Source organism: Lichenostomus cassidix, chromosome 5 (assembly GCF_008360975.1).
Source record: "Lichenostomus cassidix isolate B80296 chromosome 5, HeHo_3.0, whole genome shotgun sequence".
NCBI classification, from domain to species: domain Eukaryota; kingdom Metazoa; phylum Chordata; class Aves; order Passeriformes; family Meliphagidae; genus Lichenostomus; species Lichenostomus cassidix.
The window spans coordinates 43,646,512-43,666,792 of record NC_139486.1 but is presented as its reverse complement, the minus strand read 5'-3'; the positions used below and the strand labels follow the sequence as shown (position 1 = coordinate 43,666,792).

General features: G+C 38.0%; 1 protein-coding gene across 2 annotated transcripts; it reads right to left on the bottom strand.

The window, feature by feature from the left end:
* Positions 1-7,097: 7,097 nt before the first annotated feature.
* Positions 7,098-20,174, bottom strand: APIP (APAF1 interacting protein). 2 transcript variants are annotated; one of them, XM_085062688.1, is made up of 8 exons: positions 20,024-20,174; positions 17,595-17,695; positions 14,687-14,735; positions 13,268-13,385; positions 12,086-12,221; positions 9,326-9,493; positions 8,655-8,783; positions 7,098-7,525 (listed from the first exon to the last, which is right to left on the bottom strand). In XM_085062688.1, the coding sequence occupies exons 1-7, from the start codon at positions 20,051-20,053 to the stop codon at positions 8,684-8,686; spliced, it is 702 nt and encodes a 233-aa protein (XP_084918814.1). In that variant the 5' UTR covers positions 20,054-20,174; the 3' UTR covers positions 7,098-7,525; positions 8,655-8,683. The 2 variants fall into 2 exon arrangements, with proteins under 2 accessions (XP_084918814.1, XP_084918813.1); XM_085062687.1 differs by having other exon boundaries at positions 7,098-7,534; positions 8,661-8,783.
* Between the last annotated feature and the right edge of the window lie 107 nt (positions 20,175-20,281).

Genomic DNA, 20,281 nt, shown 5'->3' with positions numbered 1-20,281 from the left:
TAGAAAATAAAAATAATTTCCTCTGCAGATGGAATTAGTCCATCAAATTAATTAGTAATATTAAAAAGTACATTTTCAATGCAAAGACAGCAAAGTGTTAAAATATAGTTCATTAAACTATCCTGACTTTAACCTCTCCTGGCTAACAGCATTTTAGTGATCCTTTCTGTATTACTTTGATTTTCTGGAGCTTTGACACTTATTACTTATGGCTTTTAGCATTCCCCTTCCTGTTCACCTGCACCCTATTTCTCTGTTCAGGAGTCCTGTGCTCATTCCTTGTGCTCATGATGGAATGTTTTTTACCACATATGAATATTCTGTATTCCTTCTTTCATCCTGAAGCAGTTCTCTCATATGTGGACACTTCTTCTAGGAAGAAATCTTTGTAAAACTGTCCCCTGCGTTGCTAGGATCAGTTCTGGATATGGTATGAGGGAAAAAAATCAAAGACCTGTAAAGATATGTAAGGCAGACTGGAATGCTGCAGAGCTTTGGAGGATTTCTGGAAGTGAAGTTCTGAATGGTTTATCATTAATAATAAAGGAAATAAGCAAAGTAGTTCCGGGATTTTTTTTTCCCCAGAGATTAAGCCTTCTGATAAATTTCTTCATATAGATTTCTTCATAGATTTCCAAATGCACAGAAAGATGAAAAAGGAAAGCTCATGTCTTGCATAATGCTGCTATATGGCATAATGCCACAATTTTTGTCTCAGTGTTTCAGCTTGGGAACCTTTATCTAGTTAGAGTTAAACATAAATTATATTTTATGGAGAGATATTAAATATAGCTGGGATGACTGTCTTCAGCCCCTTGTCTCCCTATGGGAACAGTTTGCAATGTACTGTCATTTTCTTTGGTAATTCATTTTGTGCAATGTGAGTTTTGAGTTACGCTAAGGGTTACAGTCGGGTTACACCATTGTCTGCTCCATCAGCCTTAGATCTCTTCTGCTCTGAATGGAATTAATTCCTTATTTTCAGTATTGGATAGGTTTGCTTTTAACATTTCAAAAATTTGGTAGGAATCTGTGCTGTATGAACTACCTAAGATGTCTAGACCTTCTTTTTCATATGTAGCAGTCTTCCTTGCTTAGGACTAGAAGTTTCAAACAGGACAATATATCTTAATGTAGGTTAGTATGTGACTCTTTTATTAATAATATTGAACCAACTGTTCAGGCTACTGGAGCTGTGCTGTTTTAATCATAACTGTAGTAAAATGTGGCACAATTTTCTAGTAGAGTGAAGTGTTTTATTAGTGTTTGAACTGAAATGGACAGTGATCATCAAGCTATTTGTTTAAATGTGCTTATCTGGTAATGTTGCTACCCCTGCTACTAGATGCTTTCTTATTTAGGTGTCTGACACCTTGATTATATTCTCTCTTCTTGTCGTTCCTACAATTAAATAATTTGTTATGATAATGTTTTCCCTCACCTGAAATGTTACTCCCCTCTTATGCTATGGCTGGAGGCTTGATAGCCTGAGCTGTCCCTGAAATGCTCCTGGATGGGTTCTCCTCCCTGGGTTGCTTTTCAGAAACAGCAGCTGTCCTCTTGCTTCACCTACACATCTCTTTGCATTCCCATTTGTTTTAACCATGGCAAGCAAGGATGATAGCAACCTTAGGACTTTTTTTTTTTTTTTTTTTTTTCTTCCTGGTAACTGGACTTCCTGGTTCAAAGAACTTATCCAAGCAGCGTAAAAAAATAAATAACCTTTTAGACACCACTACAGCACCCTAGCCATAAGCCTCTAAGCATGTTTACCTGGAGGAAGAACCAGGTGGCAAGTGTGACAAATTCTTTACTGTGACAATGAGATTCTCCAAATAAAAACTTAAAGCATGCACCTGAATTTAAAATAGAAATCAGGAACCTCCAGCCCTAAGTATTAATCTGTTCAGAAACAGCACTGGTAGGTGCCTTGATTTTTCATTGCTAATGTACTTTCTCTTGAGGCCCTTCTGCTAAACTCCTATGTGGACACTTCTTTATTTATATACAAGTAGAAAAAAGTACCTGCATTATGAACTCTCATTGGTTTTGGCTATGTTTTTCATAGGTGTAGTCCCAAACCCCTGTTTTTGTGGTGCATGCAATATTTCTGAAGTTATCATAACCTGAAGGCGAGGGCATCAAATAAAATGATGACCAAAGAAGATGCTGTAGCTTGATTTTGAACACATGACAGAAGTCATAAGAGGAATAATTTTTTTATTGTATTAATTAAGTTGCAGGGACTGTTAAGTTAAACTTAAAATAACCCTTTTAAAAGTTGTTGAGGATAATGAATTACCCAGGAGGAGTTAGAGCCTGCTGCTGCCAACTAAAGTGCTTGGAGACTTGAGATAGAAGTGAACGATAAGAAGTAGCTTTCATGCATTCAAATAAATTACATGTTGGGCTTGGCTTAATCTTGGCAGCAGAATGATCTCAGGGGTTTTCCCCACATTATCTTAGTCTATGATTATGCAAATATCCTTTTAATGTAGCGACTCCTTAACAGGAAATTAGTCTCATACTTGCTCATATGCTCTTGCAATCAACAGACACTTACTTGCAAAATCTTAGTGTGTCTGACATACAAAAGGCACATTAACTGTTTTAAGTACCAAAATTTTGCAAACAGACAATAACAGGACATGCCCAGATATGTCAGGGATGTAGCAGATGAATCAGGAAAGAGATGTTTCCTAACACAAAGTATTCCTGGGTTTGAAAGTTCAACTGGAATGCAAATGGTCCTAAGTTTACATTTGGTTTCAAAGATTGTAAGGAAAACACGAGAAAGAGGAAAATCTTACAGAAAAGCAGGATTAAAACTGAATAAAACATGGAAATGAGACAAAGCATAAAGACAAAAGAAATTGAATCATTAGTGTTAAGTGCCCAGCAACCTGCTGAGCCCAGGGAATGCACTGTCATCACTCACACATATTCCTTATTGTAGTGATGTTTGCAGGAACTGCACTGAAATGGGGACTGTCAGGGTAACCTGCTTTGTCTGGAGAACAGGAACTTAAAAATGACATCATAAAACAGAGGCTTGATCTGGAAAGACAGAGAGCTGGTATCCTTTGGGAGGGGAGGAACTGAAGTCACAAAAATTGTGCTGCGTTACCTGTGGTAGTCCCAATGTGCACCTGAGTAAGCAGGACAGCTCAGTTCCTGATTTCTTGGGTTTGTCTAAATTCCTTCTAGGTGAAATCGAATTATGTAACCTTTTCCTTAACTGCAGGTTTCTAGTATGGGGGAAAAAATACCAGTTAAGTATTTGATATCAAAGCGGGATACACTAGTGGTAAGTTGGCAGCTTGTACTCAAGGTGACCCCCACGATTTTTTTGGTTTTTTTTACCTCTAATTGAAACAAAGACAGCTACATCCTTGGAGTTAAGGATGATGAAATTAATGAAATTAATCCCCTAACTTTCCAATGGGATTTACGGTAGTATCTGATTCATTCAAGGTCTTTTGAAACTCCCATCAAAGTGAACTGTTCAAGGCATGACCTTAAGGTAACAGTTGAATCAGCCACAAAATCTAGACTTTCAGCTCTTTGTTTTAAATATAAGACATATTCTTTCTTCTATATCCAGTGTATTCTGTTTGTAATAACCAGAAATTACCATCAGAGAAGTGGAAGCTAATCTGAGGCTCATTAAGGAGCAAGAATTTATGCTTAACTACTTAAATATTGTTGATCTGGTTTCTGGAGATTAACTTGTAGTTTTATCTGTCATAGATGGGAGAAACTTGCTAGTGCTACAGCACAGTATCTTAGATTTAAACAACCCAACAGATGGAGTTGTACTCTGTAAGTAAAGAGTGTTTGTAAATGCTACTGAGAATTATGAACTTCCATGATTCCCCATCCAGACAAACATGCTCTATGCATTTTTGTAGTGTATTATGCACTCACTGGTTTTCTTCTGACTGCTCTAGCAAAAACTAGCAGACGCTAGATGAGGTCTGAAGACTACAGAAAAAAAATTTGGAATTGCTTTTGATTTCAAGAGATTAAAATCCTAAAGAAATGGGGAACGGCTGTTGTTCTACTAGAGGTTTCACCTCTAAAATAATTTTGCAATGGTGCACTGAATATATGCTGAAACCCTAGCACTCATATTTAGCAGAAATACTGTGCTAATCAAGTCAACCAAAAAAATAGATTTACCATCCATTTTATGCAGCAAAACCTTGGGCAATACCAGGATAAATGCCTGAGAACTCTTTTTCAGACTTGAGGACTTAGAAATTCACTCTTCTAAAAATCACGTCAGGAAGCATTCTTCTGGAGCAGCATTAAGCTTTTAACATTAAGCCAACTCAAAATTTAAACAAATGTCTAGATCCATGAAGGCTTAGATTAGCTGGTAGCAAAGTGCAGTCACAGGCAGCTCTACATGCTTACAAAAATTCTGTCTCAGCTCAGAGGGCTGTCCTTGGACACAACCTGGTTCTGTAAGGCACAACTTCCATTTCCCCTAACAAGTGGGAAAACAAAACAAAAACAAAGCCTGCAAGAGTTCATCTCCCCTTAGAACAACACTTAATACAAATACAAAGTGGCTTGAAAAATGAAGCATTTTCCTAATTTTTTTGTTGCTTATGAATCTGTAGAGATAACTCCCTTCAGTAGAAGTACCTAAACTTGTATCAGCCCAGAAGTTTTTTAACTACTTTGAAATCAGTAAGGATTAATATCAAACTATGTATTTTCTTCTACTCCTCAATATGAGTAATCCATCTAGAGTGTTCCAGGGATCTTTTTTCCAATTTGCTATCTTCTGTAAAATAGCAAAAATTGCTACAAACCTGTTTGTCAAAAAGCACGGCAAAAAAAAATATTTAGAGGAAGGCTACTGTTTATTTGTATTGTTCCACTACTCAGTGGGTTTTTTTAATGTTAATTTTTAAATTACAATTTCAGGGTTAAAGGAAAGAGGATACCAATTGTTCAGGCATTACAGCACTCACGACAACATATATTGGCATCATAACTGCTTACGGTAAGTTAAGAGTTCTATCTCTTAACATTTCAAGATCCTGTATTCTGCAGTTTTATTTCCTTCTTGGAAAGCAAGTAGGATGTTTGCTAGGAAGTTACTTTTATTGAGAAATGTTGGAACTTACTTAGCTTTTTGGATGAGCCATTTAAAATGGGAATTATGTCATTTTGCCATAAGCCGATCTGGTGATTCTAAACCTAGATAATGGGCTTCGATGGAGATCAAGTCTTTGCTGCAGAGAAAAAAAAAATCTAGCTGGCTTATAAAGTCTACCATTCACATCAGAAAAAGAGATGATAGACTCAAAAATTGAGTGACTTAAGAGGCTTTGAATCATATGAGAAATTTTCTTATTTTTGCTCTACATAATTGGAGCTGAACGGCAAGAGCTTTCTAAGCACTTCAGGAAACAGTAATAATCTCACAGGGTTATGAAGCCACCAAAGTTGTGAAGGCATTAATTTCTTTGATGAGGGTTCACATGAGAAGACATGAAAAGAGTGCATTTAAGTCATTCTCAAATCACTGAATGGGAGTCTGAGCATCTAGGAATCCTATCTGAAAGAACTTAACTACTATTGTGGAAATTTCATGATTTACAGATTTTAGAAAGGCTACAGAGTGCAAACTGAAGCAGGATGAGAAAGTGAATATTGTAATTAACACAACCCTAGAGGAATGTATTTGGCAAAAAATACAATTCCTTGCGAGTGTTCTTTTATGGTTTGTCATTATATATGCAAACAAAAAAAAACCATAATGTACAATGCTCTTTTTCCTTACAAAGGATATTATTTAGAATGATTATGTATTATGGAATGATACAATTATCACCAATTCTGAAATCATCATCAGAATATCACACAAAGTTACTTTTTTGCAGAAATCAGGCTGTTTAAATAAAGAATTAAAGGCCACAATAAACAGATGGCAACTAGATTTCAGGACTTACTGGATTGTCACACAAAGAATTATTTTTATTAGTATATCCATGCAGAAGAAAAGCTAAGAGAATTACAATCTGCTTTCCCTTCAGGTCAATTGCATGTCTCAAGTCTTGAACACACTTCAGAGATATTTTGTGCTTAAGCGAAGCAGACTGTCCAAAGTCACGCTCTAGTCTAAAAAATAGCATTTTTACACAAGTTCTTACTGCAATCCACATACCCTCAGAAGATGTGGAATCACTGCAGAATATTTGCCACTGACAAACAAGTGTCAAATAATGAAAAAATGTATCAATAAACATAGGCAACAACCTGCAGTTACTTAGTGATAACCACTATTTCACAATAACCAAGGTGCCCCTAAGGGTTAAAGGTTGCACACTGCAGGTACAGAGCTAAGTGCAAGAGCATAGGACAAACATGCCTAATGTGCACAAAACATCTGCAAGAAAAGGGGGAAGTGTTGTCTGCCATCTCTGGCATCAGCCATCTCCTCTCTTGCCCTGGCTCTGGTTCTCTTTGGACCCACCTTTGACTTGATTCAGTGTTCTACCAGCGGCTTATTAGGAAATAATTTAATGTCTTTTTTTACCCCACTCCCACAGTAGTTTTATTTTAGGCTGAGGCATTAATTCACCTCATAGAAGCTCAGAAAAAGTGCCAGAGAGGATGGAAGGGGAAGTGATGGGAATGCATGGCCCCTAGCAGAAAACAGGGTCAGCTGGCACTTACCCTGCCTCAATTCACCCTCGGGACTGAGGCCTCAATATTCAATCAGAAAGTTGGTCAATCAAGGCCACTGGGGGGCCATTCCAGAAGATTTTGAAAAAAGACACTAAGCGTAATAATCATGTGAGACTGTATTTTAATGAGCAGTGTGATTAGATCTACCTGGGGGGGGGCACTAATCAGAGGTCATAAAAAGCTGTTATTCAAAGGGAAGGAATTTAAAGAGGTAAAACCCAGAGCAGTCTCTCAGTAACAACTACAAAACACATGCTATAAAATTATGTGTTTCCTTCTCATTATAATGACAATTAGGAGAATTTAAAAATACATGTGCTACAGGCCTAATTTAAAAAAAGACAAAAACAAAAAACATAAACATGAACATGGTATGAAGGAATCAACAGTTCAAACAATGCTTTAAACTTTATTAACTGCTAATTAAGGGGTTGCCCTCACTTTTTCTCCCAAAGAATAAAAGCTACAATAACTTTCAGAAATGGAGACTTATTTCAAGTTAAATCATGTAGCTTACAGCAGGATCACTAAAGGCAGGTTGTCAAAATAGGAATTTTTAAGGCACAAAGACATGACATTGGTTCTCCAAAGTTTTTCAAAATATTTTTGCATCTGAATTTTCATTCCTCATACTGTGGCATCCAACAGGACTTTTAAATTGCAATGATTGCTCAGCAGTTGGGGTTTTTTTAACTCTCCTTTTCTTGGGTGCGTTTAACAGTTAAAAGTGCCTGCTGACATTTGTCAATCAGCTGAGGATGAGCACCCCCTTCTGGCTTCCACAGTGTGGGGTGAAAGCTGGAACTCCCATCATCATGTGAGAAACCTGTACAGGAGAAACAAAGGAAAAGCAAAAACATTCTAAAATTATTTAGTCATAGTAAATAGGCAGAGGAACATTAAGTGATCCAATTGCATGCGCTGAAGAGCAATTTTAGAATGGCGCTCATGGGCCATGAGGTGGCTCTGTGCAGGTGTGGCAGCCAGTGTGTCTTCATCATTGTAGGCAGTGGCAGCACCACAAATATCTGCTAAGGCAGAGGCTCACTGACAGCAAACGTCCTCTTTCCTCCTCTAGGGTGGGCATAAAGGCTGAGGAGCCAAGTCTGTTCTCGGCTCATGTTGCCTGAGAAAGCATTTGTCATTAGCCTATCATGTTTAATTACACCACTTCTTTGGTCAAGAAATTCCTTTATGATCCCCGAACTGGTACCTTTAAACTTGCTTGTATTTTCCAACTCTGAAATGTTATGCTACCACTATGTTTTGCTGTGGCAAACTGTGCATTACTTATGTAAGAATTGTTTCAGATATTCTTCATGTAAAGTACACCCTGATCATGTTATCAATGGATTTTAACTTTAAAAATTTTTTAATGAAAACTTTCAAAACTGATTATTGCTACAGTAGAAAACAGAAAGTCAAGGTGATTTTCTGCATGAGATGAACAGGTGACATGTATCAGTGGAACTCAAACTGGCCAAGTCTGCTGAAGGAAAAAACGAAAGCCCCTAAAACCCCCAACCAACCCACCACATAAGTAATATCACTGAGATGGTCTGAAATCAAACTGGATCCTGCAAGCTGAAGAACAAATGTGGGTGTTCAGACATAACTGTACAGATCAGCTCACTATGCTCTGGCCTTTTTAGTCCATTGGCTTTTCTGGTAATGCTTGATACCATTTTGCTTGAAAAAGAAATCACACTCCATGCTGTACATTGGTACTAAATATGCACAGGACATACCTAGCTATTAATACATATATTTTTTGTTGCACTTTGTGGGAAAGGAGCATTATTTCAGGCACAGACACAATTGCAGTAGTAACGGAGCAGACTGGGGGAAGATAAGCAATACTGAAGTTTACAGAGTGGGAAAGCAGACTGAAGTGATGGTGTCATCTGTAGTCTCTCCCTCCAAACAGATCATCCTTACAGATAAAGTCACACCTGAATATAAATGTTGTTGACATTTACAAGATCCCATTTTCTCCGGCTGGATGTTTTGAAGGATCTAGCCCATGCTGCTTCATCTGCACTGCGATATCAAACAAGTAGTCATAACATTCACACCTAAAACAAATAGGGAAAAAATGCAATGTGAGTAAGGCTCAAGTCTTACCATGTTTTATGAAAATTAGTATTTACCTTCCTTAAGCTTTTTATCACCAGTGTGACAGTCTGACTGGACAGCTCTATTGTTGTTTATTTCCAATGTTGTGGAATGGAAAGTGCTCAGCAGTTTTATTACATAATACTGATTTGCCACATTTCCATCAGCAGATGAACTAAATTCCAAAAAATGGGACTAGGGAGGGCTACACAAACAGTATTGGCAGGTATCATATAAAAGAAGAGATTATCTGCATGTTTCATATGAGGAGGGAGCTGCTGACTTGTCTGAAAGGAAAATGTTGGCAACCCTATCAAGCCAGCATTGATATGAAAGGAAAACCAAGCGATGGAATCATGGATGAATCCATTCCCAAAAGCTTCCCATGCATGCAGTGAAGCCTTAATGTTCTGAATCATTATCCAAGGGCTGGAAATATACATAACATTAAGTTCATTAAGATCTTGAGGCAAGAGATAGCATATTCCTGAATTGTACTCACATCGTTTTGGCTTTTTCCCATGTCTCTCCCCATACATAAACACCGTGACGTCTGACCAAGACAGCGCAAGAGTCTGGGTATTTTTCCATTGCACGTGCCATTCTCTCCTTGAGATCCTTCTCTTCTGGTGTATTCTCAATAATGGGAACCACTAGTGTATCATGATATCTATTAAAAAAAAAAGTAGCCATGTTTGTGTATTTAAAAAACCCCTGTGCTTGGATGTATGAAGCTTTTCCCTAAGAGATTATCCTCTGACTGTGTAACATGTTAACAAATTCTCAGCACTAGATTTTCTGCTTCTCCCTTGTGAGTCATGCTGCAGCATAAGAATTCTCAGGAACATCTCTCACTCTGAAACACATACTATGCTGGCAATACCTGAGCTACACTTGAGGCACAAAAAGAAAACAACACTTTAATCTATTAGGTGTAGCTGTTTATTCACATATCACTTTGTAGTTGGGTCCCTTCACAACTTTTTCAAACTTTTCATCCTGTATTGGCATCACCTACAAGCTTTACCTCAGATTAAATTATTTAAAAGAATCACATCATGAAGAAGGAAATGAAGCTGTTTGCTGGAGAGCAGAAAAAAATTAATTTAGGTAGTCCAAAAAGCCCCTGGAAGATTGTCCTACTATGGCATATAAATAGAAGGTAGAGTCAACACATGAAAAATAAATTCTCTGTGATGGAGTCATTGGTGGGCTACATGTGATCTTAAGAGAGCCTGAGAACCCCAGTTCCAAAGACAAGATGATGCACGTTACTCAGTGGAACTTGCCTAAGAGTTTCTTCTGAAGGAGGACTGGGATATTTGGCATTGTTTGAACCTTAATTAACACTAGCAGAAACTTGTTTAAATAGTTTTAATAAGTCCCCAGTTCAGGTTCAGATTTATCATTGAGATCACATAGATGTTTCATGAGTGGATGCTAGTAGTACTTTATTTTGTAAAACACAGAAAGAAAGCAGTGGTAAAAAACCCCCAACACCGACAGCTTGTATTTCAAATCAAATATTCAGAAAAAAAAAGTCTCATTCCTTATGGTTCTCAATGCTGATGCTTTCTCAAGAAAGGCCATAAAAATAGTGAATGCAGAAAGTGCAGTGGCATTTGAAGCTTTACTTTGACTCATATAAATTCAGATCACTAAAATTACACTTGGAGTGTTTGTTACTGATGAGGCCAAATGAGTTAATGGATTGGCTTCCTAGGTTCTGCTTTTTACTTGCACGTGAGCTTGGAAGCTGCTATAAATACCATAACTGATGCCTAATTACAACCATAAGCTTTCTATCAAGAACTAATACTATAGAATGTCGAGACCACTCTGCACGAGCTAAATACTTGGTATCTTTCTAGTTTTATTGAAATATAAGCAGCCTACATTTAGTCAAAGCTTCATTTTAGTAAAACACCTTGTGACAGTCCAACCTTCAAAGGTGCTTACTACTGATCTAATTCTCCTTCTATGGAAGTCAAAGGTAAAACTAGTCTGGGATCACTGGAGTCATATTTAGGCCAACAAATACTTCTGATTATCCTATCTGTAGCATTTTCCTGGACAGCTTCCAGAAAAAGATTTATGTAATTAGAAACAACATACTGTCAATCCCTTTTTTTTGGAAGGTCCCATTTTATATTTTGAATCAAAGGTCTCATTTTTCTTTTGAATTCAATGGGGAGACTTGTGTGAGGTAAGACAATGCAATCAGTCTAGTATGGACAAATAATGTGCTTATGAGCCATATAACCTGGAGCTTTGATTTCTTTAGTTTTTCTGGTAAATTAATAGAATGACACATGACAACTTGGAGATATGGAACCCAATAAACACAATGTTTCCTAACTAATATTTAGGCGCGATAGAGAGTTCAAAAGGCATATAAAAAGAAATTGCTGTGGATTTTTTTGAAACCAGTGTTGTTAAACAATTCAATACAAGGGCTTGTATTTTACCACATTAAAAATGCACATGCTAATGGTGACAAGAAGGTAAAGTTGGCAAGTCAACCAAAATGGAATAAAATATGCCTGGGCGTAAAATCACATATGGTTTGCTCCCTTGCCAAAGGGCAATAGTTAGATACAAAAATTAACATCAAAAAGTGGAAAGAATTTAGCATTTCAATTTCTCATCTCCTTGTCACATGTTATATAAATGTTGTTTGCAGATCCCAATTCAACACTCTGTGGGTGGAGACCTCAAAACAAGCCATCACACATAATTTGGAATAACTCAGCACTTACCTCAGAGCTCATCCTTGAAAAGTAATAACATTATCTTTAATGAGCTGTTTATTCTGAATTTTCTTTCAAACTCTGTCAAGTAAATCTGAAATCCTCTACTCTCTTAACATGCCCTAAACTAGCACAGGCAGTGATATATGAAGTCCACCCAAATGTAGTTTGTACATGCTATCAATCCAACTTAGTGTTGGCTGGCTCCAGTTCCAGCCTAGCATTGCATAGATGTGGCAACATCTCAGGATGTAGCTCTTTATTTGGCTTGTTCCTCTAGCTCAACAGACCACAGCAGCCTTGGCATTACAAGATTTTATCTCAGATCTCTTCCACAAGCTTAAGACCTTACAGAAAGCCAGTGACTCATTGATTCCAGAGGTCTTTTTACTTCTTATTCCTAATACTTTTTATTACACGCTTTAAAGCACAAAACTCAAATGACTTATATTTATATTGCTGAAAACAAATTATCAAATATCATGCCTCTTTTCTTAAATATGAAGAAGTACCTGTAATAGCCTCCCGAAGTACACTTCTGGATTCCCTTTATCATCTCCTGATGGGTAATACAGAACTCACTCCCTGGGTAAAGAAGAGTAGCCATAACAGCAGCCTTGGAATGTGTATGGATCACTGCACCTGCCCCTAAAAACAGAAAAAGTAAAAAAAAATTCAGAATCAATTTTAAAATGTGTCTATTAATAGAATTTTATTCACATTATTTATTTCATTTTATTAGGCATCTTAGCAAATGGTGATCTGCTACATGAGAGGAAAAAATATACAGCAACCTAGATGAAGGTATGAGGTAATTACTCACCTATAAGGGATAATTATGGATTGTCTTAGGACACCTGTGTTAATTTTTAGTTAGTGAAAAATTCCAGGAGAGAAACTACTTATACAAATTCAAGGAGAAATACTACTTGTACATTTCTTTACATACTGCCCATTAATTTTATCAGAGTTCTGAGATTATAAAGAATTCTTACACTTATTTGTGAGATGAAAGTTTAAAGGCTTTTACTTTCTTGTTAGGTCTTCTTCAATCTGCTAATTCTCTGAAAAACATTCATTGTTATCTTACTGTGTCCTGACAGAAAGATAGGTAGACAATAATTGTAATCTACTTATCAAATTGCAATGTTGCTATTCCTTGGGTACACATGCAAGCTGCTTGTGCAGGAAGATCAGACAAGACTCCTTAAATAGTTTCTAAAATAACAGATGTAAATTTTACACAGCATCAAAAACTCTCTATTACTGTTCACCAGCAAAAGAAAAGTTTCATACTGTCTTTACCTATTCATAATTTATAACAACCTCAGCCAATGAATGCAAAAGGATTAAAACCATAGTAGCTGAACTGGCAAAACTACTGATACAAAACTGTCGTAAATCCCAGGCTTCCCCTGCAACCCAACAATATTCTGCACTAAAAATCAGTGCTGAAAAGATGATCACAGGTATAGCTACATAAGAAAATTAAACTGGAAGTGACATTGACAGCATGTTACTACAGATTATATTCCAGTGTATATACACACACCTTCGCAAATAAATTTGTTTTATAGTTTCATGTTTATTTCACTGTAACTGCTATGTATAAAGATTATGTATTGAGTATCAGTTTTGTGGATGTATATATACAGTGTTTCAGTCACTGCTGGACTACAAACATTGCTACATACCTCTCATAGTGTAGGCATTCATAAAAAGAGGAGTGCACTGACTTTTCTTTAGTTTCTTGTGCAGTGGAGGACCACTGATGTCCTGTTCATTCATGTCACAAACAAACATATCTTCTGGCTGTAAGAAAGAGAAATTATTTTGACCTGTGATGACTCAAATAGTTTTATCTTCCCTCTAGGGAAACAAATACATACAAACCATGTATTTAATATAGAATGTGATTTTAACTTTGTAAAAGTGCTGTAACACACCACATTCATTCAGCTTCTAATACTACTTACTGACATTGTGTAATGGAAATTAACATTACGTACTCTTTTTATATGGACTGATGCCACACAGATATTTGTAAAACTACAATTTACTCAGACAGGAGATAGTCTGTAGCTCAGTAATAGAAAATAGATCAGAAGGAAAAGTAGTAACTGATTCAAAATAAGAAATGCAGATGTACTTTTCCTTCCCTACTTAAAAGAACCAACAAAGGACACAAGTTAAACTTAAAAATAACATATTTAACTTGTACAACTATTTATTTTTGAACCTTGCTTTTAGTAGCTTTATACGAATGTTACCTTTACATCAATTAGCTACTCATAATAGTACAAAGAATTGTTCAGGACAGTATCAAAATTTTAAGGTTATTTTAAAAATCATCAGAAAATACAATTGCAAGAGATTTCCTCACTCACTGTGCTTAATCCTCTCTTACTGTGAGCACAGACCAGACCATCGTGGTTATCTTACATACCTTTGCTTGCCTTACTTCTTCACATCCCCAAAAACACTGCTGCAAGACCCCAAGTTTCTATCAGTGAAGAAACTCCTTTCACTCCTCACTGTATTTATCCTCCAATTTATGAGATGACAAATCCTTTCCATGTATTACTCTATTCTGCGGGAGTTCCTGCTGTCATAAAATAGTTACCATTTACCATTCTCCCCTCCTCTCACATTTTGGGTTTTTTTGGAAAGGAGACAGACAGACAAGGTCACCTTTTCATGGGGAGAGCTCATCTATTTACTGAGAATATCAAGACAAATATTTGCAATCACTCATATGAAAATAAACAGTGATGGGGTGTTAATGCTTATTTACGTATGTACCTCAGAGTAACTTGAAACTGCAGCCAACCAAGCCTGACAAAGAATAAAGCTGGACTGAAGTAATGCTTGACACTCACACTGCTTTGTGTTAATTTAAAGCAAAGAGATCATCAAGACTAATCTACTGGCCACTGAAACACAAACTGGCTTGCTATGATAGTGGAGTACAGGAGACAGCAGCAATTGTTTCAGTAATGTAGTCAACAGTTTAACAAGTTTCTAACTTCACATAAAGAAAAATGAAACTCTAAACAAAGGCACTTCCATCCATCTCAAGATGAACTCTCAGGTAAAAGTACAGCTTAACATACCTGTATTCTTTCCTTCTGGACTCCTGAAGGAGCAATGTAGATTTCATCCCTAGGAAAAGTTGCAGATGGGAAAAGTCAGTAAACACAGCTGAGCAATGACTGTTCAGCTATACATTTATTAGAGCTCTTGGTCCACTGAAAAAGAAATAGCAAATCTAGACCCTCACAATTTAATAACTTTCTTGCTCTTTCCATACATTTACATGTAGATAGTTTTCAAAATAGGAGGGCAAATTGTACAAGGGCAAATAAAATCTCTAACTTGAAGGGGTAAAAAACCCTGCTTTCAACTTGACAGATATCTGAAAAACATACAAGAAGTGCAGCCTTGTTTTTCCAACAAAGAAAAACAGCCTCTCCCTGCAATAACTCAAACTCCTAGAATTCAGAATAAAAACTAAATGAGAAATTGCAAGCAGATACTGATTTGTGACAAGGCAGGTGACAAAACCATTACTTAAAAATCCATAAACTATCTGTGAATAATTACCTGTAACATTCAACAATGTAAATACTTTCTTTTTTAACTGTGCAGGTTAGGTTTCTAGTGCAGTTACATATTTATTTGTGTTCATAAATAGATATCACTAATTCAGTGCAATTAAATTACTGAAATTTCAGTAGAAATGCATCACTTCTTGCAAGGACTTCATGAGCAAAAACCGTAAAAAGTAAATTAAACTAAAATGATTTAAAGATGCTATCTGCATTATTTTCATTATTATCACAAAACCTCCAACTAGATTCTCTCTCTCTCAATTGCAATCACTATTCAGCTTCAGCAGTCACAAACTAAATTCAGGAGCACAGAGACATCTAGTGAAAAATTAGTCAAGTTACAGATACATTTCCTATGGACCACGGGATGTTTGTATTTCTGGACAAGAGTAACACAGCTGGTGAAGGGTCTGGAGCACAAGTCTTGTGAGGAGCAGCTGAGGGAGCTAGGGTTGTTTAGCCTGGAGAAAAAGAGGCTCAGAGGTGACCTTACTGCTCTCTACAACGGCCTGAAAGAAGGGTGTAGCAAGGCAGGGCCTGGCCTCTTCTCCCAGGTAACAAGTGACAAGACAAGAGGAAATTACCTTAATTTGCATCAGGGGAGGTTTAAAATGAGTATAAGGAAAAACTTCTTCACTGAAAGGGTTATCAAGCATTGGAACGGGCTGCCCAGGAAAGCAGTTGACTCACAATTTCTGGATGTATTTAAAAGACATTTAGGCATGGTGCTTAGGAAAGTGGTTTGGTAGTGAACTTGGCAGTGGTAGGTTTATTGTTACTTGAGGATCTTAAGGGTCTTTACCAAACTAAACAATTCTGTGATGTTAATTCTTCCAAAAATAAAACTCACAGGATGATGTACTATTCATAGTGGTAAAATGTCTGTCAAGCACATTAAAATGTAGCTTTATCATATTTGTAATTTTTAATATTCATTAATTAACACTGCCAGCATTGCATTAATTTAATCTTAATTCATTTGCATGAGCAAGATGAGAAACCAAGTGGTAATTCAGTTGTTTATGAAAAACAAACAATTTTTCTTAACCCAGATTTTTTTCTTTTTTAGAATTTAACCATAAAGGGGAAATCTGATGACAAAATACAGCCTTCAAACACAAGATACCTCACAAAGAATTCTACATCCATTTTTAATATGCTCCCCCAAGTCCAAATTGTCTTTGTTTTTTTCCTGAGTAGTTGATATGAACTGCACAGTGAGAAAGGCTGATTAAGATTAGCTGGTAAAAACAGTCGTTATATTTAAATCAAATTTCAATTGTTCTTTTGCATTTTCCTATGTAACAATTCTAAGTAAACAAGTTACAGAACTACTAAGGAAAACTTTATTACTATATTAGTGCATTCTCTGATAATGCCATTTGTCTTGCCACAACCAACAGGAGTTGCACTGGAATTACAAAGAAAATAGGCTACATTTGGATACTGGTGACAAATTTGTGCTAGAAAGATCTTCCCATAGACAACTTTTAAAACAAGGATTTACTCTCTTTTCATTAATTTCATTATTATTATTGTTGTTGCTTCGCTTGCAAAATCAAGCAGGGAGATGAAATGACCTGCACCAAGTCCAAACAGCACAAGTATGAGCATTTAGGGCTTTTTCTTCGTATATAAAATCTGTATTTGAATAGCAATGGCTGTGCATGCATGCAAGTGTATACCAGAAAAATGGTCAGATGCTTTCAAGTTTGTGTCACAACCCTCTGACTGGGGACAGAATTGCAGACAGTGTGCAAAGCTTTTTGCAAAATGCAGACTTACCTTTTTTTCAGTGGCCACTGAGAGGAGCTCTGTTTCCACTAAAAGCTTGGGGATTACGAATAGGTGGGAGACAAGCAGATTAAAACAAAGTGGTGCTTCTTAGTAGAAGACACAGACCAAAAATTGTTGCTGTTACCTGTCCTGCTCTAATTGTATGTTAAGTATTTTTCTCTTTAGAAATTATCTCAGTAGAACGGTAATTTTGTTCTTAGTGGAAATATCTCGCCTGCAAAACGTCCAGGGTGAGATTGATTTTATTTAACCACAGGCATTTGAAAGCTGTGTGACTGATGTAATCCACTCTAAATTCCACACTGAATGAGATGGAAAAGGGAGAATACATTGTTCTTTGAAGACAACTCTTAAAGATAGGAAAAGGACAGAAAAAAGCCACTCTCTGAAGTTGTCTCTTTCCATTGACGGGTCTGCAATGATTAATTCAGACTATTCATACAGTCCTCTCTTCTATATAGTTAAACTTGGCATACTGTTCATTTCCCCCTCTAACTCCCGCTCACTCTTAACTTTCTAGCATTTCTCATGGAACTGAAATGCCCTCACCAACTACTAAACACAGCCAGCCTCTCTCTAACCACCACATGATTTTTCTTTCATCATTACTTACCCATGTTTTAAGCTGATTCCTCCACCAGTTCCCGTTACCCAGCCCAAACCATAAAACAGTCTACAAAGCTCTGGGATTAGGTTCCTTGGATGTAACTTATCCTAAAAAGAAATAAAATAAATAAATGAAAAACCATCAAAACCACTTCAAACCTATGAATTTAAATTCTCAAACTGAGTTTGAGATTAGTACTTTCATACTGCAGTAAGAAGGTCTAATTTCTGTTAGTGAACTTCAATTACAAAATAACTGCATGTTTTACACAAAGTCCTTAATGCTCAGCCAGGGACATTCACACCTTGAAACAAACAAACAAAACTCCCAAATAAGATGCACATCTGATTATCCTTCACAGGAAAGGTCTCATCTAAAATTTATTCGAGTGCAGTGGCCCACAGATATCACACCAGCAGGATTATGTTATGGACTATTGGACAAAAAAAGGAAAATAAATGCATCTAACATTATACATTTTAAAAAGGTCAACTAATAGTTTTCCCATTAAATCAGTTTTTTGTAGGTTTATTGTGCTTGATTTATAAATTTCAGTAGAACAGACTTCATTAGTTAATATATGTATTTAAATAGCATTCAAAAATACCATAGAAAATACATGCAAGTTGTTTTATAAACTTTATATTCCCACATTTTCATAACATGAGGTTACTTTACACGCCGTTTAGCCAGAAGGCAAATTATTTTAATATTTCTTCCAGGAGGAACAAAACGTTCTTGTTTTCTATGTCCCATTGTTTAGTACATTAATATCTGTATCTATGTATTAACCAAAGGTATCTCTAGTGTCAGAGGTAAGATTTCCATCTACACTACCACAGTAATACAGCTTCTCTTACGGTGTGCTTTTTTTTAGTTTTTTTTTTATTGCAGCAACTAGAAGCTTTAAAAGTTTTTCTGAAATGAGCAATGATTAGCTGCTCTACTGCTCACCTTGGTAATTATTTCCCATGAAATGGTGTTTCCATAAAAAATGTTTGCTTAGCAGCAAGAATCCACATCGGGGGGAGTATTTTGTCAACACCAACAGAATGGAGAGAACAAAAGTAAAAACCGCACACGGCAAATTTGGTAGGCAGGTGATTACTTGGTGCCAATACCTTTGCTGGAATGTTTAGAAATAAGTGCTTCCAGTTGGTGTTGGACTTGCAGAACTAGGGATGGGGAAGCAGCATGGAACGGGAACATGAGGCAGTGGTTCTGAGGCAGGAGACTGGGAAGGTGAATTAATGGAGATGGCAGCCTGGGGCAAGTTTGGAATCTCCTACTTTAGCTTCGTGTTTACAACCTCCAATTACAGTGAGTCACAAGACCCTTAGGCAATCTGTTAACTGCCCCAGGTTGGAAATATTTTCCTAATGCCTAAACCTTGCTGGCTGAAACTGTAGCTTATTCTCTTACCAGACATCACAGACGTATAGAAAATGGTCTTTCCCTTCACCTCTGTGACAATGTTTTACACATTACCACAACAACTCCATTATTCTTTCCCTCTTTCCTGTCAGGCCATACTACCTAATTTGCTGATTCCTCTCATCTCCCTGCTGTCAGTTCATGCTGGTTTTGGAGCTTGAGCTGGTCTCTCGACCAGGGCCACACACAAACTGGAGAGATGTTTCAAGCCTTGTCCAGGCGAGCAATGCTTCCATATGCTCAATGTTTGCTTTGTTTGATGAAGCACAGCATTGCCAACTCCTGTGCTGGTCAGGATGACATATAAAACTCCAATAGAACACCAATTTAAAAAAACCCAACAAAATCCAAAAGAAAACCAAATCACAAAACAAACCTAAAAAGCGCCAGTTAACATAAAAAGGGCCATGTGTCCCGTAGATGCAGCCAGACTGACCGCTGGCAACATTCTGGAAACTGTACTAAACTTTGTAACACGTTTATACAGGATCACGGAACAGATAGCTTTGAAGGGACCTCTGGAGATCATCTAGTGCAATTCCCCTGCCAAGGCAGTGTCCCCCAGAGCAGGTGACACAGGAAAGCCTCCAGGTGCTGAATGTTTTAAATGCTTCCGGAGAGGGAGATTCCACGATCCCCTTGGGCAGCCTGTTCCGGTGCTCTGCCAGACTCAACGTAAAGAAGTTCATCCTCGTGTTGAGCTGGAAGTTGCGTTTTAGCTTATGGCCATTCCTCCTTGAATGCTGGACACCGAGCACGCCTGGATCTCGCTGGCTCGATTCCCCCTGGCCGCCAGGGCACACTGCCGGCTCGCATTCAGCTTGCCATCCACCAGCACTCCTCGGACCTCCCTACCAACTAGCAACTGCGAAGTCCTGGCTAGTTTGCAAGGCTCAAGAGCAGCCTCAGCCCCGCGCTGGCGGCAGCTCTCCGGAGCGCTAGTGCAGCCCCCTCGCAGCCCCCTCGCCGCCCCATCGCCGCCCCCTGCGGCCCCGCGTTACCTGCTCCGCGTCCCCGCCCGCCGCCGCCATGCTGCGGCACCGCGGGGTCCTCGCTCGGGGCTTCTTTGGGGGCCGCGGGGCGCCTGCGGAGCGCAGGGCATCCCCCGGCGTGGGCACCGACCCGAGCCGGGCCCGGCGGGCGGGATGGAAGGGCCGGTGCGCTCCGGGGCCGGCGGGCGGGATGGAAGGGCCGGTGCGCTCCGGGGCCGGCGGGCGGCAGGGACTAGGGGAGATGCGGGTGCGCCCCGGGCGCGAACA

Bases quoted from the DNA above. Each gene is read 5' to 3' on its own strand.
- APIP (XM_085062688.1), bottom strand. From the start codon at position 20,053: ATGGCGGCGGCGGGCGGGGACGCGGAGCAG. The intron at 17,696-20,023 runs GTAACGCGGGGC...ATTTCTTTTTAG, and splicing joins CGGGCGGGGACGCGGAGCAG to GATAAGTTACATCCAAGGAA. The intron at 13,386-14,686 runs GTATGTTAAGCT...TCTTTCTTACAG, and splicing joins TCCAGAAGGAAAGAATACAG to CCAGAAGATATGTTTGTTTG.